The sequence below is a fragment of the Onthophagus taurus genome, chromosome 6, assembly GCF_036711975.1.
Source record: "Onthophagus taurus isolate NC chromosome 6, IU_Otau_3.0, whole genome shotgun sequence".
Lineage (NCBI taxonomy): Eukaryota > Metazoa > Arthropoda > Insecta > Coleoptera > Scarabaeidae > Onthophagus > Onthophagus taurus.
In genome coordinates this window covers 23,948,822-23,970,578 of record NC_091971.1, presented here as the reverse complement: position 1 = coordinate 23,970,578, position 21,757 = coordinate 23,948,822, and the positions used below count along the sequence as shown (strand labels likewise).

The 21,757-nt window shown below is 32.5% G+C and overlaps 2 protein-coding genes across 3 annotated transcripts; both read left to right on the top strand.

Moving 5' to 3' along the window:
• The first annotated feature begins 1,836 nt into the window (after positions 1-1,836).
• On the top strand, positions 1,837-19,960 carry LOC139428853 (serine/Arginine-related protein 53-like). Of its 2 annotated transcripts, none has more exons than XM_023048644.2 (5): positions 1,837-1,928; positions 1,981-2,307; positions 2,391-2,489; positions 2,546-3,035; positions 19,811-19,960. In XM_023048644.2, the coding sequence occupies exons 2-5, from the start codon at positions 2,234-2,236 to the stop codon at positions 19,889-19,891; spliced, it is 744 nt and encodes a 247-aa protein (XP_022904412.2). In that variant the 5' UTR covers positions 1,837-1,928; positions 1,981-2,233; the 3' UTR covers positions 19,892-19,960. The 2 variants fall into 2 exon arrangements, with proteins under 2 accessions (XP_022904412.2, XP_071052458.1); XM_071196357.1 differs by lacking the exon at positions 19,811-19,960 and adding an exon at positions 18,409-19,807.
• LOC111416583 (divergent protein kinase domain 2A) lies at positions 19,909-21,282 on the top strand. Its single transcript, XM_071196356.1, has 3 exons — positions 19,909-20,755; positions 20,809-20,924; positions 20,984-21,282. Exons 1-3 carry the CDS (start codon positions 19,909-19,911, stop codon positions 21,191-21,193), a joined length of 1,173 nt encoding a protein of 390 aa, XP_071052457.1. The 3' UTR covers positions 21,194-21,282.
• The last annotated feature ends 475 nt before the right edge of the window (positions 21,283-21,757 follow it).

Genomic DNA, 21,757 nt, shown 5'->3' with positions numbered 1-21,757 from the left:
TACGAAAAATTCAAATGTAAAAAAAAATTTGAAGAGTAAATTGAAAAATCCAAAAAATTAAAATGGCGTTTTTCTATTCATCGTAAATCTCGTTTTTCAAAGTGTTTAAAAATAAGTGTTAAAAATTAACGACAAAACAAATTACTAAACCTGTAGAGAAAGAACCATAATAACTAAATATAAGAAATCAAAAAAGAAAGAAAATTTTTAAACTTACAATTAACACGTTAAAATTTCCTTTAAAATTAAATAACTTGAGTCAACATGATGAGGGATGAAATTTTACTGAAGGTCATAAGGAACGTTCGCCAGATGATAAAGGTGAAAAAGTGAGGGAAAACGAGTGGGAATAAGAACGTCAACATAAAATCTTTCCATACTAAATTAATTCTTCGCATCATTAAAAATCTGAAACATAAAATTAAAATAGAAAATTGTATTGTTACCATGGGAGACAAAAATGCAGGCCTCGTTGAGTTGGATAAAGAGTCATACATAAAAAAGACATTAACTTTTTTCAAAGAAAATAACATTTTAAAAATTAAGAATAATTTTATCTTTGTTTGTTTATTTATTTATTTATCTTTATTTCTCTAGCTCGACCTCTAGCTCTTCCAGGGATGCGTTCTTCTTCCGAAAGGTTTTCTTCTTAGAAGAAACAACATATGCTTGTATAAAGCTAGATCTACACGATACGCGAACTGGTTCGCCACTTCATTGAAGTATCTCTAGCCAAGTACCCCTACCTCAAGTACCTCTATCTCTATCTCAAGTACCTCTATCACTACCTCAAGTATCTCTATCTGAAGTACCTCTACCTCAAGTACTATAATAAATGTTTCAATATTTTATTTAGGATGGACTTTAATGGAAATCCTCTAGTCTCCGCTCAAGCTCGACCTTTTAATATATTTTGTTTCCGTGCCTTTTAACTCCTTGTCTAATTACTATATTATTTCAAAATATTAATAAAAGATAAAGCTTGTTTACAATTAAAGACCAATAATTTTAGGTTTAATAACTAGTTTTAAATAATAATTAATTATATATATTTAAAGCAAATAAACTAAAATAAACTCCGCCTGCGACGTTAAGCCCGCCTTTACCAAGTTTTTCCGTAGAAACTGGTGGAAACAACCTGTCAGTTATCTCAGGATTTCCCCAAGTACTTAATTTAAAACCAGATAGAACAACTCTTAAAATTGTTCAAAGTATTGAAAAAAATTCTCTAAAAATTAATATTATTTTCTAATGAAAATAAACTGGTAGAAACAACCGGTTTTTACGGAAAACGTATAATGTTTTCATACAATAAATTTTATTTATTAATTAAAAAAGAAATACTAAACAATTTTTATTATTAGTACAAGAAAATATAAGAGGGGCAATATAAATCAAAAATAGTGCTGCCATCTCTTAATCATATCCATTATTATTATAAAATCCACCAGCGCCCCCATAGCGGACAAATCCAAAAATAACACTTTACGCGTTACCAATTTTTACGTAGCGGTTTGTAGCGGTTAGCAGTCTGGTATAAAATAGTCAATGGTATTATCAAGAAAAAGTTTTATTTAAATGAAAGAACATTATTATATAAAATCATAAAAAGTGATTTATTTTTAGTTTTGTTTTATTAACAAATTAAAAAATAATTTTATAATTTAAAAATATTTTTTAGAAATAGTGTATGTAACCCAATGATCAACTTACTACTAATATATTTTGCCTAAATTATTAATTACCAGTATTTTAACAACAACATAAAGGTGAACGTGATGAGTCTTTTCTCAAAACTTTCTAATTTTTTAAGGCTTTTATTAAATATCGTGTAATTATATCAACTCAAAGGTGATTGAAAACGATTTTATTCTTTATTTAGGTGTTTACAAGTTGTAACAAAAGTTTTTCTATTTTTACATTTATTGGTATGTATAGTAAAGAAAATATTAAATATCGTGTAATAAGTTTATATTTTAGTGATTTGAGCTATAAACTATATCTTATAATGTAAAAATCTGGTATATTTGAGATAGTGTTATTTGACATTTGACATTCTAACCTCTCCACTGCTTTCTTGTCATATGTTCAGAATGTACATAGATAGTTGTTTATCGTAAAAAAACGACGTTAAGAATAATTTTGAGATTAGGTTAGTGGTGCTAACTAAAAGATTTTGCTATGGTAATCAATAAATCGACTTAATTAGTATTTACTCTTTATCCTATTGGTTATGGGTAAGTACTCAAGTGATTCAGATTCTGACAAGAAAAGTACAAGAAGATACAAGCGTAGCAACAGTAGGAGGTAAATTTATTTTAGCAACTTTTATAGGCTTCATATACTTCAAAAAATAATATTTAACTACATATTTATTGTACACAAAATAGATCAAGTTCCCCAGATTCTGGTGATAGATATCGTAGGAAGAAGGATAAGAAAACTGAGAGGCACAGATCAAAAAGTAGGGATCGTTATTCTAGATCAAGGTATATTTGAATATTTAAATCATGACTCCTTCGATTATTAAAACCTCTGTTTATAGACGTAGTAGAAGTTCTTCTTCTCATAGATCTCATAAATCCTTTCGACACCGACGCTCAAATTCCCGGGAAAGATCTTGTCATAAATCGAAAGATCGACACAGTAGCTCTCGCTCAAAAGGGAGGTACTCAAGACGATCGCGATCTCGTTCGTATATTAAAGAATATGTGAGCAAACCAAAACATAGAGCGAGCAGCAGTGAATCATCTTCAAGCGATAGCTCAAAAAGTTCTTTGCGGGCGCCACAAAAAACGAAGGACAAAATTGTTGCAGTAACTCAATGTACTGCTATACTTCCTAAAGAAGAAGATGAGCCAATTATTATGGATGAAAGAGTTTTGGAGGAGATAAATGAGGATGGATTTGAGCAAAAACAGTTTGTTTCTGGCGAAAAGAAAGTTCCAGATAATATTCTTATTGATTTAAAGAAGCAAACTATTAAGGTTCCAACAGTTGAACCTACAGAACCGGATACCATTTTTCATCACAATGTAGGTGTTTTTTTTTTTAATTTGAGGCAATGAAATAGATGTTGATTATTGCTTCTTTTTTGTTGTTTTGTCCTCTTTCTGTAAATATGCTTTATCGTGAATTTGTTTGATTTCTTCTGTAATTGCACCTAGGTTAACAAGATAGATTTTAACACACTTCAGTTAGAACATTGTAATTGCCTTTCTAAAAGCGTATACAGGTGTATGTGAATGACGTTCCTAAACTTCAGGGGTGATTCTTTAGCAAATTTTAGGGGTACTTTCTTATATGAACTATGAGCGACTTCGACTCCCCCGGGGAGCTACGCCCCTTCAAAAATGGCGGAAAATTTGATTTTATTTATTTTTCTCGAGACCTAAAAACGCCAAGAAAATGAAATTTGGGGAATAAGTTTAGCTCATATACAGGTGTCTCAGCGAGACCGGTCATTAGACGTTTCTGAGGTTCTGGCCAAAATAAAAATTTGAGAATTCAGACTTAAGATTTCTAGCACTTCCTGTTATATCGGAAGTAGCCACCTACTTTATTTTTTTTAATGGAACACCCTGTATATTTTTACATATTTGGATTTGTCTGTTTTTAAGGTTTATAAATAACTTTACTTTTTGCAATTTGATTCTTCCGTTCTCGAGTTATTCGAATTTTTCTAGAAAAACCTGCTCCAGCGGACATTTGTTCAAAAAATCATAGAACACTGGTTTTTTGAGATATCAATTTAAGATTCAGAACATGCTTAAACAACATTATGGAGTATGTCTAGAGCGTTTGTTCACTTTACTATGACACGTTAACTTTTCGAAATTTCGAAGCACCATAACTTTTTTACCATTTTTTTAAATGGCACCCCCCATATTTTATTACTTAGTCGTCTTCGGCGTCTCATTTTAGATCTTTTATACTCCATATGTCCTATGCCTAACATTAATAGTTTGAGAAATAATTAGGGTTTTTTGAAAAATGCTCACATATCATATCGATATTAACCTAGTGTGCCATGGAAAACAAATGTTTAATGACTTATTGACAAACGTCAAAGTCTGATTTACGTTGTTTGATGCTAGTGAGTCTAAAACCAGTTAAAATGGATATTAATAACGTAAATAATGTATACAAATGAAGAAATCCATAATTTATTTTTTGTGCACGAAAAGTGCGACGAAGTTCTTAGTAGAACTTGCAGAATGTTTAATGAAAATTATCCACATTTACCTCCGATGACAAAATGTAAATTTAGAAGAATAGAAGCAAACTTTTTGCATTTTGGACGAATTAATCACGTGTTAAACTGACCAAAAAAATTAGTAGATAATACAACAGAAGATGTGAATACCTTGGCTTATTTCGAGCCCAGTCTCAACACCTCAATTCGAGCTGCCAAAGAAGATCTGGGAATCATACTACGAACTTTGTCGCGCTTTTCATGCATAAAAAATAAATTAAGAATTTCTTGATTTGTGTAAATATTACTTTCGTTATTGTTATCGATTTTAACTCTTTTCAGTAGTAAAATTAAGGGACCTAACAGATAATTATTAGCTCACATGCATCAAGTGACGTAAACAAGTGAGTCCTTGACAAGAACTCATTGAGAAGGCTTGTTTTTCATAGCACACTTGGCTAAATATCCATATGATAAGTATGTGTGCATTTTTCAAAAAACCCTAATTATCTCCCAAACTATTACTGTTAGGTATGGGACATATGGGATACAAAAGATATAGAATGAGACACCGAAGACGACTAAGTAATAAAATATGGGCGGTGCCATTTAAAAAAATGAAGTTATGGTACTTCCAAATTTTGAAAAGTTAACGTGCCATAGTAAAGTGACCAAACGTTCTAGACAGTCGTTCTCGGCACCAAAACATACTCCATCATGTTGCTTAAGCATGTTCTGAATCCTAAATTGATATCCCAAAAATCGAGTGTTCTCTGATTTTTTGAACAAATGTCTGCTGGAGCAGATTTTTCTAGAAAAATTCGAATAATTCGAGAACGGCCGAATCAAATTGCAAAATGTAAAGTTATTTATAAACCTTGAAAACAGACAAATCCAAATATGTAAAAATATACAGGGTGTTCTATTTAAAAAAATAAAGTAGGTGGCGACTTCCGGTATAACCGGAAGTGCAAGAAATCTGAAAATATTTTAGTCGAAGAGATCGTAATTGATAATACTTAAATCTGAATTCTCAAATTTTTATTTTCTCCAGAACCCCTGAAACGTCTAATGACCGGTCTCGCCGAGACACCTGTATATACAGTATGTCCGTAAAGTAACGGATATAGGCGATAAAATCATTATGAACGGTTTATGGAAAAATCCCTGAGATTGGTCTAAAGGTTTAAATTTTTTGCAACTTTTTGGTGTAGGTTACAAATTTTTTCCGCCATTTTTAACTGAGTTATGACGTCATCGATTTTTTTTTCAAATGGCAATCCCCCCTTTTTATTGCGGTATATCAAAGAAGATGTTTTTCTGAATCTAGTACAGTCAATATTAATATTCGTTACATAAGAAAATTTTCGAGAAAAGTTTAATTACTTCAAATTTGCTTGACATGGAAAAAATAGCAGTAGCCATGAGTAACTATGGTAACCAATCATTTTAAACAATTCTCTAAGTTTTATAAGTGTCAAACACTGATTTAGTAAAGCTTGTTGTTTCAAAAAAACCAATTTGTATATTTAAATATCAACGTTCAGAGTTAGAGCGTTCACTCCGCTGGGCGCTCCCACAATGAATAGGCCTTTAGTGTTTGCTTAATTAATTTTTTTCTCAGAAATTATTAAATTTTCGAAAGACATCAGAGAGGCAAAAAAGTTTTTCATCTATCTAAATAAAATTTTCCAATATATTTATCATCCCAATAAAAAAAAATCTAGGCATAAATTGAACACCCCCGTTCAAGTTACGTTTAGTAACTCAGAAGGGAAGATTGAAAGTACAAATAGACTCGTAACGTGCCTTATTATAAGCTAAACTTATTTACCAAATTTTATTTTCCTGGTGTTTATGATTTTCGAGAAAAAAAATTAAACTAAAATTTTCCGCCATTTTTTAAGGGGCTTAGCTCCCCAGGGGGTCGAAGTCGCTCATGGTTCATATAAGAAAGTTGACTGAATGACGTTCCCCTGAAGTTTGGGAACGTCATTCAGATACACCTGTATAAACGATTCTGTACTAATTAAAACATACTCAATTTGGAGGCGATATATAAAATATTAATCAAGGAAAATGTGTTAGGCATTTTGACCTCTGACATATCTTTGATATAATTTAGGATCTTACTTGATAGAATCGAATTATAATTAATTATTGATGAAGAAAGCAGTGGATAGTTTTTAGCTGTTAGCTTTTGTCCTAAAGTTGACTTTATAACAATAGTTGCAGATCATATTAGAAATTGTATACAGGTGTCCTGTTAAGGGTACGGAGCGGCTGTATCTCGACAATGGTAAGGCCTAGGGATTTGGGAAAAAATCCTTATAGGCAAAATAGGCAAGAGAAATAGCTAGAAATTATTTTGTAGTTCGTAATTCGACCGCTAGGGGGCGTAACTGCCATAGAGAAACATTAAATTCCCGCTATCTCAGAAAGTTAGACGATGAGCTATAACTTTGACTATTTCATTCATAACGTTAACAGCGAAAAAGAATAATAAAGAATTCGTGGTTTTCCGTCAATTGCGAGTATTTCAGCAGTTATTTGGCCGTAACCATGGAGAACGATAATACGAACCCATATATTTATATACTATTCCCTATATCGCTGACTAAGGGTGCGTTTACGTTGGAGCTGCGATAAACGATACTAGCAAAACAACGACATTGTTGTCATAGTTTTATATGCAAGTGTTTATATTGGAGCGACGCGTTGTTACACGCTTGACAGCCGACTAACGATAAGAGCAACGCTAATTGTATTCCCTGTTTTCTTTGCTATTATCAGGTGTGGTCGGCTTGGATATCGACTGTTTAATTAGTGAAATTTTTGTTAGATCCCCCTTGTGGGAGTAAAACGATAAAAATCACCACAGCAGATTTGTTCTGACAAATCATTTTCAATTCATTTTGAGCAGCTCTTATCGTTGCTCTCATTGTTGCTCTTATCGTTTATCGCAGCTCTTGTTCCAATATAAACACCTGCGTATGAAACTATGACAACAATTTCGTTGTTTTGGTAGTATCGCCGCTATTATCGTTTATAGCAGCTCCAACGTAAACACACCCTTAGGCAGCAAAAGAGTGTAAAGACTAGAGTGCAGATATATATGTATCTACCTCTCTCGTTACAATTCAACTCAAGACACATGCGCGAGCACGTGGTGCGTACGCTATCATTTTATTGGACGGTGAATTAAAAATTAATAGCAGCTGATGACCTTGATGTTTATAAATCACCAAATAAACGTTTGACATATGAACATATCTTAATATTTTGTTATGTATATTATAGGTTTTATGTGTATAATAACATAATTATTAAAAAAAATTTCGACTAAGCAATTTAAAATGTAATTATTATTTGTTACGAAAGTGAAGGAAATTTGTTAAAAGTAAAATAAAAAAGAAAAAGAGTAGTGGAGATATTTTTGGGTCCTAAAAATTGATTGAGCAGGTACAAGGAAAGATTTCAGTGTAAAAATAAAGAATTCAAAGTCCTCGTTTAATTACATCGATGTAAATTTTATGATAGAATATTATGTACATTAAATAGTAAGTACCTAGTACATATTTTATTAATTTTGTTATTATATCTTTGATTAATGTAACAAGTTCATTAAATAGCGTGAGCTCACAAATTATGTTAAAAATTAATAACAATATTTTGGTACACATTTTTAATAATTACTATGTATATATGTATTAATTGAATTTTAAAGAATATTGTTTAATGAATAACCTACATAAACTTGATATTTAAAGCAATATTCAATGTCAATTTCACACAAAAGTACATACATATATTCTAATTTATTTGATGCATCTACGATAGTTTATAATTAAAGTAAATTATCTACAATAATTGCATTTTCAAACTGTATAAAATACGCGCGAAACACTTCAAGCTTTTTAAAATTTACGGTTCGCGCATGCACTTTCGCGACACTTGAAACGACAAAGACAGAACATATATCATTCCGTCTGCCTTTGATGGAAACGCTCGCCACTCATTGCTTAGATAGGGAGTCAGCGATATAGGAGATAGTGTATACAGGCTGTATCTGAATGACTGCGACAAACTTCAAGGGGTGATTCTTTAGTGAATTTTAAGGGTACTTTGATATATGAACCATGGGCGACTTTGGCTCCCCTAAGGAGCTACACCCCTCCAAATATGGCGGAAAATTTTGGTTTAATTTCTTTTTCTCAAAAACCATAAACGCTAGGAAAATGAAATTTGGGGAATATGTTTAACTCATAATAGGGCACGTTTGACCCTACTTGTACTTTCAATCTACCCTTCTAAACTACTAAACGTAACCACCCCCGTTCAATTTATGCCTAGATTTTTTTTATAAAGATGATAAATACATTGGAAAAATTTCAGTTAGATAGATAAAACTATTCTAAAACTTTTTTGTCTCTCTGATGTTCTTCTAAAAATTAATAATTTCTGAGAAAAAAAATAATTAAGCAAACATTAACTGTTAAGCTGTAGGGTTGTTAATCGAAAGTTGGAATGAATTTTTAATGAAAAAATCTTAGTAGGCTTTCCAATCTTTGTCAGAAATATTTTTGACGTTGAAATATCAGTGGTTTTCTTACTTTATTATTGTTTTATTTAAAATTTTGAAACGTCTAGTAAACGAGCCTAAATGCGATAGAACTTTATTCAAAAATTAATTTGAAAAACAATAATAATAGTAAGAAAAGTTGACATTTAAACGTCAAAAATATTTCTGACAAAGATTGCAAAGCCTACTAAGATTTTTTCATTCAAAATTCATTCCAACTTTTGATGGACAACACCGTTGTTTAACGGGCAGTGTTTGCTTTACTATTTTTTTTCTCAAAAATTAGTCGTTTTTGGAAAAATTTCAGAGAGACAAAAAAGTTTTAGAATACTTTCATCTATCTATGTAAAATTTTTCTAATGTATTTATCATCTGCATAAAAAAAATTTTAGCAAAAATGCAAAGGGGGTGGTTACGTTTAGTAGTTTAGAAGGGTAGGATGAAAGTACAAATAGGGTCAAAACGTGCCCTATTATGAGTTAAACATATTCCCCAAATTTCATTTTCCTAGCGTTTATGGTTTTTGAGAAAAAAAAATTAAACCAAAATTTTCCGCCATTTTTGAAGGGGTGTAGCTCCTTAGGGGAGCCGAAGTCGCCCATGGTTTATATATCAAAGTACCCTTAAAATTCACTAAAGAATCACCCCTTGAAGTTTGTTGCAGTCATTCAGATATACAGGGTGATTCACATAAGAACCGACACAGAGCAGGGACATGTAGAGGACAATAAATTAAGATGATTTAACGTAACTTACCTCTATACTAAGTTGTACATCTGAGGAGTTATAGGTCTTCAAAGTTGGCTCTTAAATTTTTAAAAAGTTCAATATCTTCGTAATACATTAAGCTAGAAAAACCAAATTTGGTATACGTTATGAGTGTACCAAGGGTATTAATTGGTAGCAAATTGAACTCAATTGAAGCATTTCAAAGGGTTGATTAAAGGTGATGGTACCCTAAATTTTGACAGATTTTTTTAATCTTTTGGCGGATTTAACAGATTACTACCTGATTTCATGTGGAATTTAATTCTAAAACTTTTTCTACTCTTATTATTTTTTAAAAAACATTGTCGTTTTCATAAAAAACTCAAATAATTAAAGACACGAATTTCGTTAATGCTACTTAAATCATCGAAAATTCAGTAGTCGGCTGTGAAATTATACGTCAAACTTGACAAATAGGTTATAACAAAACAAATAAGCTAGAGAGCGTTATCAGCGCCGAATACATATTTTGTGATTTTTGAAAAAAAGTTAAATGGAACGGTGCTATTTACTTCACAGACTCTGAGTCACCATAAAGTTTGCCAATCGCATCTCGATATCGCCATCCGTTCTCGAATAAGGGACTTCCCCTATGCGTGTCACTCATTATGCGAAATATCGATCATTAAGCGAGACAATTTATTTTACTCGTTATGAGAGGTACTCGTTAAGTGAGGTTCCACTGTAATATGTATGTATCTCCACCGCATTGTTTTACATCAGGCGTTAACAGATACCGATTATGATAACAGACTAAACTATTATCATTGACTTTTAAATATGATTCGGGCAAATCCAAACCTTTTATCACAAATGCTATAGATGCATGAAGCATCTTTCAACAACCTGGTGTAAACTAGCATAATATGCATTCTTGGTTCGAGCAAAGCCCACATTGCTTTCACCCCTTTTAGATTTTTATCTATGGGGTAAACTAAACGACCTGACTTTTCAAGAAAAATCAATGACTAAGGAAAATATGACAAAACACTAAATTGATTTAGAACCAGTTGATTTAAAACACTAAATGCCATTAGGAACGTGTCCAGGGCTGAGACTTAAACAGCGTTTTTTTTTCGTAGAAACTAGATTACATCAATGCATCGAGGTTTATCGAAGGCATTTCGAACATTTATGAGCTATTTTTACCAAAAATTTTAGTAATTCTAAGTGTTTTGGTTTACTTTGTTTTATTATCATTGTTGATGTTTCATTGATCCGTTGGCTTTTAAACACGCCAAAAGTAGTTTTGAATCAGTTCTAAGCTTGGATAAAGTGTGAAGCAAGGTTCTAGGTAATAAAATTTTTGTGGTCTCTTATTTGTTTGCTAAGGTAACTTGATCCGATTACTAGTACATAGAGATATACTAATTTTTAACATTTTCTTCTATAATTTGAGAATGGATGGAGATATCGAAATGCGGTTTTCACTAATATTTAGCGAATTTTATGGTGACTAAGGGTCTGTGAAGTATGTAATGGAACGATACTATTGTTCCATTTAACTTTAATAATAATGGGTAATCGCTGCAGATAACGCCCTCTAACTTATTTATTTTAAACCAAACGGTCTTACTGAAAATATCTTTGAAAAGAGCATCAAATGCTCTTTCAAACAAGACCAAAAATATTCAAATCGGTTGAATGGTCCAGGAGATATTAAAATGTAAACATTTGAAAACGCAAAAGAAAAGCGCAAGAAATATCGCAAAACAAAAGCGATGCGGTATTATCCAAGCTACTAAATGCTGTTGTCAAAGTTATAGCTCATCGTCTAAGGTTCTTTTTTCCCAAACCTCTAGATCTTACCGTTGTCGAGATACAGCCGCTTCGTACCCTTAATGGGACAGCCTGTATAGGTAGATGCGTAATTATAGGGACAGTATAGGTAATATAACATTCAAATGATAAGACAGAAGAATCAAAATATGTTTACTGTAAAGGATAAAAACTGAAAATGGCGAAGAAAGTGTAATAATAATTGTAAAATTTGAATTCGACAGCTATGAAATTAAGTGAGTTGAAATGATTGCAATACAAGAAAACCATTTATGTACTTACTTATAGTAGACCAATTATTTGGGACACCTGTCTGTATATAAACTCTTTATAATATACAGGTGTCTCACGTACTGGTTCGTTAGAACTTTTTTAGGTTTCACTATACGCAGAGTTTTGAAATTTTGGTAGTAGGGGTTAATCATTCGAAACTTTCGATCTAAAATAATTTTAAGACGGCGTCCACTTCCGGTCTACCGGATGTAGGCCACATCTTCGTTATTTTAAATGGAAAGCTATAGTTTTTATGCACCTTTAAAATATGTTGACTTTGATAAAAGTTATTGGTACCTAGCCTATAGGTACCTAAATGTCAGTGGTTTTCGTACGATTATTATTGTTTTATTTAAAATTTTGAAACGTAGAGTGAACGAGCGTAAATGCGATAGAACTTTATTAAACAATTAATTTGAAAAACAATAATAATAATAACAAAAACACTGACATTTAAACGTCAAAAATATTTCTGACAAAGATTGCATAGCCTACTAAGATTTTTTCAATAAAAATTCATTCCAACTTTTGATCGACAACCGCGTTGTTTAACGTGCAGTGTTTGCTTTATTATTTTTTTTCTCAAAAATTAGTCGTTTTTGGAAAAATTTTAAAGAGACAAAAAAGTTTTAGGATACTTTCATCTACCTAGATAAAAGGTTTTTTAATGTATTTATCATCTGCATAAAAAAATATTAGAAAAAATGTAAAGGGGGTGGTTACGTTTAGTAGTTTAGAGGGGTAGGTTGAAAGTACAAATAGGGTCAAAACATGCCCTATTATGAGTTAAACATATTCCCCAAATTTCATTTTCCTAGCGTTAATGGTTTTTGAGAAAAAAAAATTAAACCAAAATTTTCCGCCATTTTTGGAGGTGTGTAGCTCCTTAGGGGAGCCGAAGTCGCCCATGGTTCATATATCAAAGTACCCTTAAAATTCACTAAAGAATCACCCCTTGAAGTTTGTTGCAGTCATTCAGATACACCCTGTATATCCGGGGGTATTTACCCAAGATGGGTATTTAGAGCTATTTATAAAATTTTATTTAAATTGAGTTTATTGAGTAAATTGAGCAAACTTATTTATAACATCTACAAGAATGCTACAATGACGGTAAAATTTCATTAAAGTACTGAAGAGAGTAGAAGTAGTAAAGTACTGATTGTGAGTAAAACAAGGCGATACACTGTTGAACCCAAATCGTTCATCACAGTCCTGGAGAGTGCATTTAAAAAACTAGATTGGACCCAAAAAGGTATAAACATTGATGGCAGATGCTTAACTAATTTGCGCTACGCGGACGATATAGTTCTCATTTCGGATAGCCTTGGAGAGATTAAACTAATGCTGAACGACTTTAAGGAGGTGTGTGCAAGAGTCGGGCTAAATATCAACGAGGAGAAATCAAAATTTATGACCAATCTTGTTCCCAGCTCTAACATCAACATTGGGGATAATGAGATGGAGAGGATTGTCAGCTATGTATATCTTGACTATGAGGTTCGTGTATCGAGAGATAATCAAACAAGCGAACTAAACAAAAGGATCACACTCGTATGGTCAGCCTACGGGAAGCTTAGAGACATCTTCAAGAGGAAAGGCCAATCAATGCGTGTTTCCGGTTATGACATACGGCTCCGAAACTTTAACATTAACGATAGCCACTGCTAGGAGGGTCCGAGTAACGCAAAGATAGATGGAGAGATCGATTTTGGGTGTAACTCTGAGCGACTACATACGAAATGAAGACCTATGAAGAAGAACTGGCGTATATGATGTGGTCCACATTGTGGCAAAGCTTAAGTAGAACTGGGCGGGTCAAGTCGTGCGAATTAAGAATGAGCAGTGCACAAAACGGTTGCTTGAGCAGAAACCGCGAGCGAACAGACAAAGTAGATGTCAAAAGAATGACCAACAATTGGATTCAGACAGCACAGAATCGAATCGTCTAGGTCCAACAATGGACGCAGAGAGCTGTTTGAATGGTAATAATCATAATAACTTGATCTAATCTAAATTACGTCAGATTCGTCTGATGATACGTCTTTGATTGTTGACAATTCCTCGTCTTCAACGTCCATTTCATCATGTTCCTCTTCATTTTTTTTTTTTGAATCTGATGTATTTTGACTGGTATCACTTTTATACACACTGTTTGGGTATTTACCCTGGGCCGGGGTAAATACCCGGATAAATACCCATTTTAGAAATACCTACCCGCCGGGTATTTACCCAGCGCCCATCACTGCATAGAACTATGATGGTGTAATACCGTCTTAAAGATGTGAAATACTTCCCGAAATAACTTGAATACGATAACAGATATAAAAGTTAAAGACAAAAATGATTCTGTAACTGGGTCGTTCTCAGAAGGGCTAAAAAAAGTGTCCCTCTAATATCAAATCTTATATACTGAGATAATTACATTCATTCGAGCAAAAAGCTATATGGTGAGACTCATTAGTATCACTTCATTAAGTTACATTAAAGTAACAAATATTTGATGTACACAAAACTCAAACATTTTTAAAAGTTGGTTCTAAAACTAAAGTTGCAACTAAAACTATTTCTAAATCGGAAATAAAATAGTATTATATGATTTTATTACTGTCTTTTTTATATGGGGTAATTAACAAATCGTTTTGAAGATGGTTTGCAATTTCTTATACATTTTGGTTTTAAATTAATCTCGAAAATGTTGTGTCCCTCGTTTTAATCTCAACTCCGTTACCACATCTAATATAAATATTCGTGTAGCCATGGTTACCCGGCTCATTGTTAACACTGCATAGGGAAGTTAATATTAGTATGACACTATAACTGTTAAAAAATATAAAATTGACACGCTGAATATATTCAAGATTTTGATCGATTTCTACAAATATTTTTCTGACCATTCGGATTCTCAACTCCGTTACCTGTCGCGTTTTCTCAACTCCGTGAATTTCAACTCCGTTACTAATGTTAGGTAGTAGTATTTACAGCCACATTTAACAGTTACAACGCATTATGTACTGTAAATATTTTATTTTCAATGTATCCAACATTTAGTTAAGCTAAAGAAAAAGAAGACACTGCTCAAAGGTGATAATTTCCAAATTTATATGCACCATGTTTCTCTTGCTTTAGACGAGATCTAATTTTGAGTATAATTTCGCTTTTACGTTTTATTATTCTTTTGTTCCAAAATGTGAAAACTAGAGGTAAGGCCCTAAGTGAGGTTGCGGTTACAACATCAAAGAAAAAGAAAATATGCAATCAAAAAAAGAGGGATGCTGTGAGAAGACTGAGAGCGCAACGAAAAGAAGATCCTGAGGCTTATGAAATTGCTAAATTAAAAGAAAGAGAGCGGTATCACCGCAGAGTTAATTGCGATAAAATAAAAAAGATATCAATGTTAACAGATCCAAATAAAAGACGTAAAAGGAAAGAATGGAGGGAATACCAAGCAAAAAAGGCAGCTAGAAAAACACCAAGTAGTTACAGAATTGATACAATCTATTCCGAGATACATATATGTTGCACCTCAGGAATATATCCCATCAGTATCGGTGTATAAATGTAGTGAAAAAGAATCTGTCTGTGGATGAAATCTTGATCCATATGGATTTTTCTAAAAATTATTTCTGTAAATATACTGAGAAAGTACAATCTGCACACTTTGGCTCTTTAAGGGGGGTTTCTACCTTGTTGGGCCTAAAAACTATTGATACTTTTCAAATTCTTTTCGGGAAAAATATATACACTGTTGAAATTTGGTGTAGTGATTGAATGAACTTTGTTTAACGTTCATATTTTTTTCAAAAAGCCACATGCAAAGGGTGGGGGTGGGTGGATCGATGAATGGCGGCACGTTTGCAAAGATTTGTTTGGCTTACGGAAGTCCTATGGCCGATATAGATGATCTGAAACAAAAAATCAAACATATTCTTACTCTATACTATACTGCGAATAAAGTGTGCTAGAATCAAGAAGAAAAAATGAAAAACGAAAAAATGGTGAGCCATTGAAATAAAGGTTTCGATTTTATTCATTTCTTTTTGCAGATTATTACTTATAAAAAAAATGTCAATATTTTTCAATAATTCTAGTTGAATTGATGCACACACTTGTGATGCACATGTCTGCCAAATTTCATTACTATTGCTTATCTAGAGCGCTTTGTAGCACTTCCGTAAACTTGAAAAATGTAATTTCGAGTAAAAACACAAAGTTTTAGTGAAATTTGTTTGGGTATAACATGAAAATTTTCATACTTACATTTAGTCTACTATGCCCGCACCATAGAGCCCACCTTCCTCTTTTTCTAAGAATTCCTCTTGAGCGGTTCGTTCGAGTCTTCTAGGCAATCTAGATTCTTTTGATGCCGCGGAATGTGCAGCGTCCGCTTTCTGCACGCGCACGTTATCTCTCACGTAGCAGCTTTGGCCTGCGGTCCGATTGTGATGCCCATCACTTCCATCATGCGTAACAGGAGTGTGACCCTTCATTTAATATACATGCACTCATAAATGCCGCCAATTGAATTGTTTTGACGAGCAAAAAATGTGTTTCGGAGCAAAGCGCCAGAGGACAGAGTTAAAACTTTCATTGTTATTTTGCGTATTTCCGCCCAAACACCGTTGCAATAAATCGTTTGACGACAGGTCTTCGTATATGGGACGAAGGAGATTTTGAACATTAGTTGCAAGTGGTGCTGGGTGTTTATATTCGTGTAACTTGTTCTCTGCCTCAGCGCGTCTCCACTTGCACCACGATTTAGGCACGATCGGACAATTATCGTGCTTCGGTTTCGCATCTGTCGAGAATTTGTGAAAAAGTGTTGCAAACATTTCTTTTTTCATATCGCTTACAGATTGTGGATTTCGGATAAATCAATTTATCCGTTAACTTGCTATCGCCCTTGCCACCAACTCCTTTAGTCTTTTCTTTCCCGATCTTTGTCTCGACCCCATTCGCTTTTTCACGTGTCCAACGCACTCCGAATTTGTCACTATCAATTCATCACCATATGGCTGTATTTCCAGAAGAGATTTGAAAGTTTTTGTATCGCCGTCATCTATATAGTTGGTATATTTTACATTGTGAAGTTCTTCGGATCGTGTAAACATTTCAATAATGCCATCGACTTCCATTTTACCAGCGGCACCTTTGTGATTGCATGCACAATTTTCTTCGTGTTCTGCGTACCAGTCATCAAACTCATCAGTGCCCTCTTTGCTACTCCAGTGATTACAGGCTTGACAAAATTTGGATTTTATCATCAAGTCTAAAACCTTATTGGAACATTTCCCAATCAAAGTAACTACGCCAAACAATGATGAAAATCCTCACTTACTCCAAGTTCCATCTCCTGAGACGGTCAAATGAGATGGCTCATTTCCTGTTGCAGCATTCTTTGTCCTTTCTTCCTCTGCAGCTTTTCCAAGAAGCACGTCGGTGGTGGGTTTTGCAGCAGTACACGCATTTTCCAGACAAGCATAATAGGTGTTTATTGCTGATAACTTTTCCAATTTAACAGATTTTAACTTAAAATTTTGTGCATATTCTTAAAACATCTATCCGATAATGCAAAAAAAAAAACTTTTTTACCCAACAAGGTAGAAACATCCCTTAAAGCATCAGATATCTTAGATATAATTGCGGCGTGGTAAAGTCTGTCAAGCAACCTTACCACACTTTTCATACCTTAGTTGTATATTAAAAGCATCCACACCAGATTACGACACATTAGTAAAAGTCTTACAAAACTCAATAAAAGGCATCAAGATCTTTCGTATCGATGAAAAACTAATCCCTATTATCAACGAACTGATCCCAGAAAATATTCCTACGTTTAAAGGTACGATGAAAGTAGCCTGGATCAATAAACTAAGGAATAGACTAACTTTCAGAGAACTGACATGTCTGTGTTGTGAACCTGGCCAGCTTTGCTCACACTATAACTTGGATCTATGGAGTATAGAACAGCTAGCTCTACGTTATAGCGTTGTATATACGCTATAACGTACTACTATATATAGTTAAGATGTTAGGAACAAAACTTGGAATTAAATTATTATTTGTCAACTCCGTTACCTCTAAACTTAACAGCATTTTCATTATTTAATTATATTCTCAAAGTACAAAACTTTTGTTATACTAATATGTTTTCTTCTATAAATATACAGTGCGTTTCAAAAGTAACGGATAAATTCGATAAAATCGATTCGATAAAAAATTAAATTTTTTACAATTTCTTGGTGTATATTTTAAATTTTTTCCGCCATTTTTAAACGAGTTATGACGTCATCGAAGTTTTTTTTTAATGGAACACCCCATTTTTTATATCGGAATTTGAAAGAGAATTTCTTTTTGAATTATGTGCAATAAATATTAATATCGGTTACATAAGAAAATTTTCGAGAAAAATTAATTTAAAGTTTTATTATTTCTCATTCATTTGATATAGAAAATAGCAGTAGCAGTGCGAAACCATGGCAACCAATTGTTTTGATTTGACATTTTCAAGTGTCAAAATTCAATTTGAATTGAATTATTTATTTAAATTAATTATTATTACTATTTTACTTGAGATACAAAAGTAGCAATAGCTTGTTGCATCAAACGCATTAAAAAATTAAACATTTTTTTAAAACTTTACAAAAATAACATGAATGATAGAAAGCAATAATCATCATTAATTCAAATGTTCAAATTGCTACCCGTTAGCGGCAAGGGAATATCTTAATCGGGAGACAAATGCTTCTTGAACGTTTTGAATCATATCCGGGCCGATTAATTGAATTTCTTCTCTAATTTTTTGCTTCAGATCTTCTAGGTTATCAGGCTTATTAAAATAAACTTTAGATTTTAAATAACCCCAAAGAAAATAATCTAAAGGGCCATTCAATATGTCCGCGTCTGCCAATCCACCGATTGGGAAATTTTTGGTTGAGGTATTCTCGTACAACTAGAGCATAATGAGGAGGCGCGCCATCTTGCTCTAGCCAAATTCTGGGATGTAGTGAATTTGGATCTTCTACATTTGGAAAAATTGCAAGTAAACTTGGAATTAATTCTAATTGAAGGCCACCTACCGTTATTGAAATACGGTCCAATAATTCTGTTCTCCACTATTCCAGGCCACACATTCACCTTTTGGGGATACTGTGTACTTGCCTCGGCTTTCCAATGGGGATTTTCTGCTGCCCAATAACGGCAGTTTTGCTTATGGACGGTGCCATTTAAACAAAATGTTGCTTCATCGGAGAATAGAATGTTTTTAATAAATTCCGTCATTGTTTCGCAGAATTGCACACGTCGATCAAAATCGTGTACTTTGTAGGGGTGATATTTTTTTTTCTTTAGAAATCTTGATATTGTGCTTCTAGATGTATTTAAATTTGCAGCAATATTGGAGATGTTTGAATGCGGATTTTCCTCTACACTTAACAGGACATCCAATTGACGTCCGGTCTTAGGTTTATCTCTTACATGACCAAGTTCGCGAAATTTACTCTCAATTCGACTTATTGTCGATAGTGATATTGGAGTACGTTTATTCTTGAATGTATTTCTTAGAAACAAGTATAAGATACTCTTAAAACAAAAATATTTTTTTGTTTTAAGAATAGAAATATTATCGAATGAAATGTCTCATAGAGGAATATCAATTCTTTGTATCAAAAAATTCATTCTTGCGTCAATAATTTATAATACTCAAATGAAGAATTATACAAGATTGTTGTTACATGAACAAGTTTTTCTAAAAAGAAAGATACGTTATTTTTGACATAAGAAATTTATTCTCGATACGAAAATGGGATTGTTGACGCAACACTAAGATACTCCTTTCATAATGATTGATTTACTTTCACTAAGAATTCGTTTTCTTGAAAATCAAGAATATTTGTATACTTGCTTTGAGAATATATGGTTTTTCTTCACTTAACAAAATGATCTTGTGGATATACAAGAATATGATAAGCTTGTGCCGAGTAATAATCTTCGTTCAAGAATATAATATTTCCCTCGGTGTAGATATTAAATTAAAGAAATATATACTATATCCATATATTAGTGAATTCACACGCATAAATATTATATGTATGCACACCACTTTCTAAATACTTTTATTGCAAGTTGGATGTAAGATAAACATTGCTGTTGATTAATCTACCATATTTTATTTATTTTAATATTTTATTTATAATATTATTTTTTTGTTTCAGTTATTTCTTAATGAAGAAGCACGTCTAGAAAAGTGGGTAAAAGAACTTTATTCATTTCGCCATAAAGCACTCTTAAAGTAAACTTTGAACAAAATATCATGTGTCATGTAATTTCATCTATTGTCTTAATAATATTCCTAGGAATTATAACCAGTTTTGTTTTCCGCGCCTACTTAATGACATCTCTTTCGGATTTAACAGATCAATCTAAATGTCCATACTGTTACGGAAAAGAATTTTGCAAAGAAGTAAACGATGTTTCTTTGGATAATGGGTTTTTCGGTAAAATATTAAATCTCTTTAACGCAAAAAATGTTTATTACGGTGATTTAAATAACATAGACGTTGTGATTAAAAAACTAGCTTCAAACGATGAATTAAAACATTTTGATAGTGCATTGTGTAGTGTTTTCACCAACTCGGAGGATTGCGATTTGAATCTCGTGACGGATAATCGAAATTACGAGGAAATTGTTTTGGAAATTTTAAAATATCGTAATACTACGCATTCGTTTCAAGTCTGTACTCCTGAAACCGGTCAAGATTTATTTGGCGATATATTAAAATTGAGGAAAAACGTTGATTATAATGAATATTTGACAAATGTTTGGACTACATTAGAAATTAATGTTGAACCTTTAATACTGCAATTATTAAAATCTGAGGATAATTGGCCTTTTCCTAAATATTATGGTTCTTGTGGACGTATCATTGTTGAAGAACATAGAGGAAAAACCTTGTATGAACAGGATACATTGGAATGGATGGATAGGGCTTATTTGGCAGTTCAGTTACTTTATGCAGCTCAAAATTTGACTGATAATCATTCAAAATATCGATTTTATTTAACTGATATTTCATCTGATAATATTGCGGTTGATGATAATTTACAGTTAACTTTTGTTGATTTGGAAAATTTGATTATTCAAAAAAAGTTTCAATCAGGTTTTATATTTGATAAAATTAAATAAAACACAGTTTTCATCCAATTTTTTTAGGACTCGATGAAGTACATAAAAGTGAAAATATTCATGATAGTGACGGATTTGCATTTTCTACTCAAGATATATGTCAACATGAAAGAAGTGATCATAATATTTATGCAATATGTTATGTAAGTTTTTATTATATCCCTTACTTTTTAAGATTTCAATTTTTTTTATTCATTTTTAGTTAATCTTAAGTAAACAAGCTCCTTATCCAATGTCCAAATATGGGCTGTTAGTTTCTCCGCCAAGATACATCTTGATTCATTACCCGCAATTATTTGATTTGATTGAAGAATGTGTTACCCCAAAAGTTAAAAATCGTTTCTATATTGCTGAAGAAATTCTGTATTATTTAAATGAAATTTTAAGAAACTCAAAAATAAGTACCAGTTAAAGGAGATCAGTTTTTCATGTTAAATGTGTGAGATCGACCTTGCATTTTGTATTTTTATATAAATATGTAATAAAAGGTTTTACTTATTATTTTATTTTTTTTAATTCAAAAACAGACTGATACAGACAAAGGAAGTGTCTAACTGTCCCGTACCGATTTCGTTGCAATTTGGTACAGCGATAGTATGGCCCAAAATAAGGTTTATGTATTTTTTTATACGTACTAATAAAGCTCCTGGGTGAATTATAAAGAATGGAAATCGGAACGAACAGTATGTACTATCGAAATGTGGTAAATGAAACTGATATTCATTTTTAAGGAGCTTTTCATTGATATATCACACATACATCTGAGGGCTTCAAAGGGTAAAGTACCCCTAGTTTTTGGAATATTTTAAAAACTGCCCTGTCGATTTTGGCGGCATTAAGCACCCCCCATTTGCTTCTGACCATCCCCTGCGACGTTACGGGATAAAATAGATAATCCCTCTCCGTAAGAATAATGTGATAAAACTTACAGGTTTGAAGATTATTTTGAAAAAAATCGTAATATAAGTAAAATAAG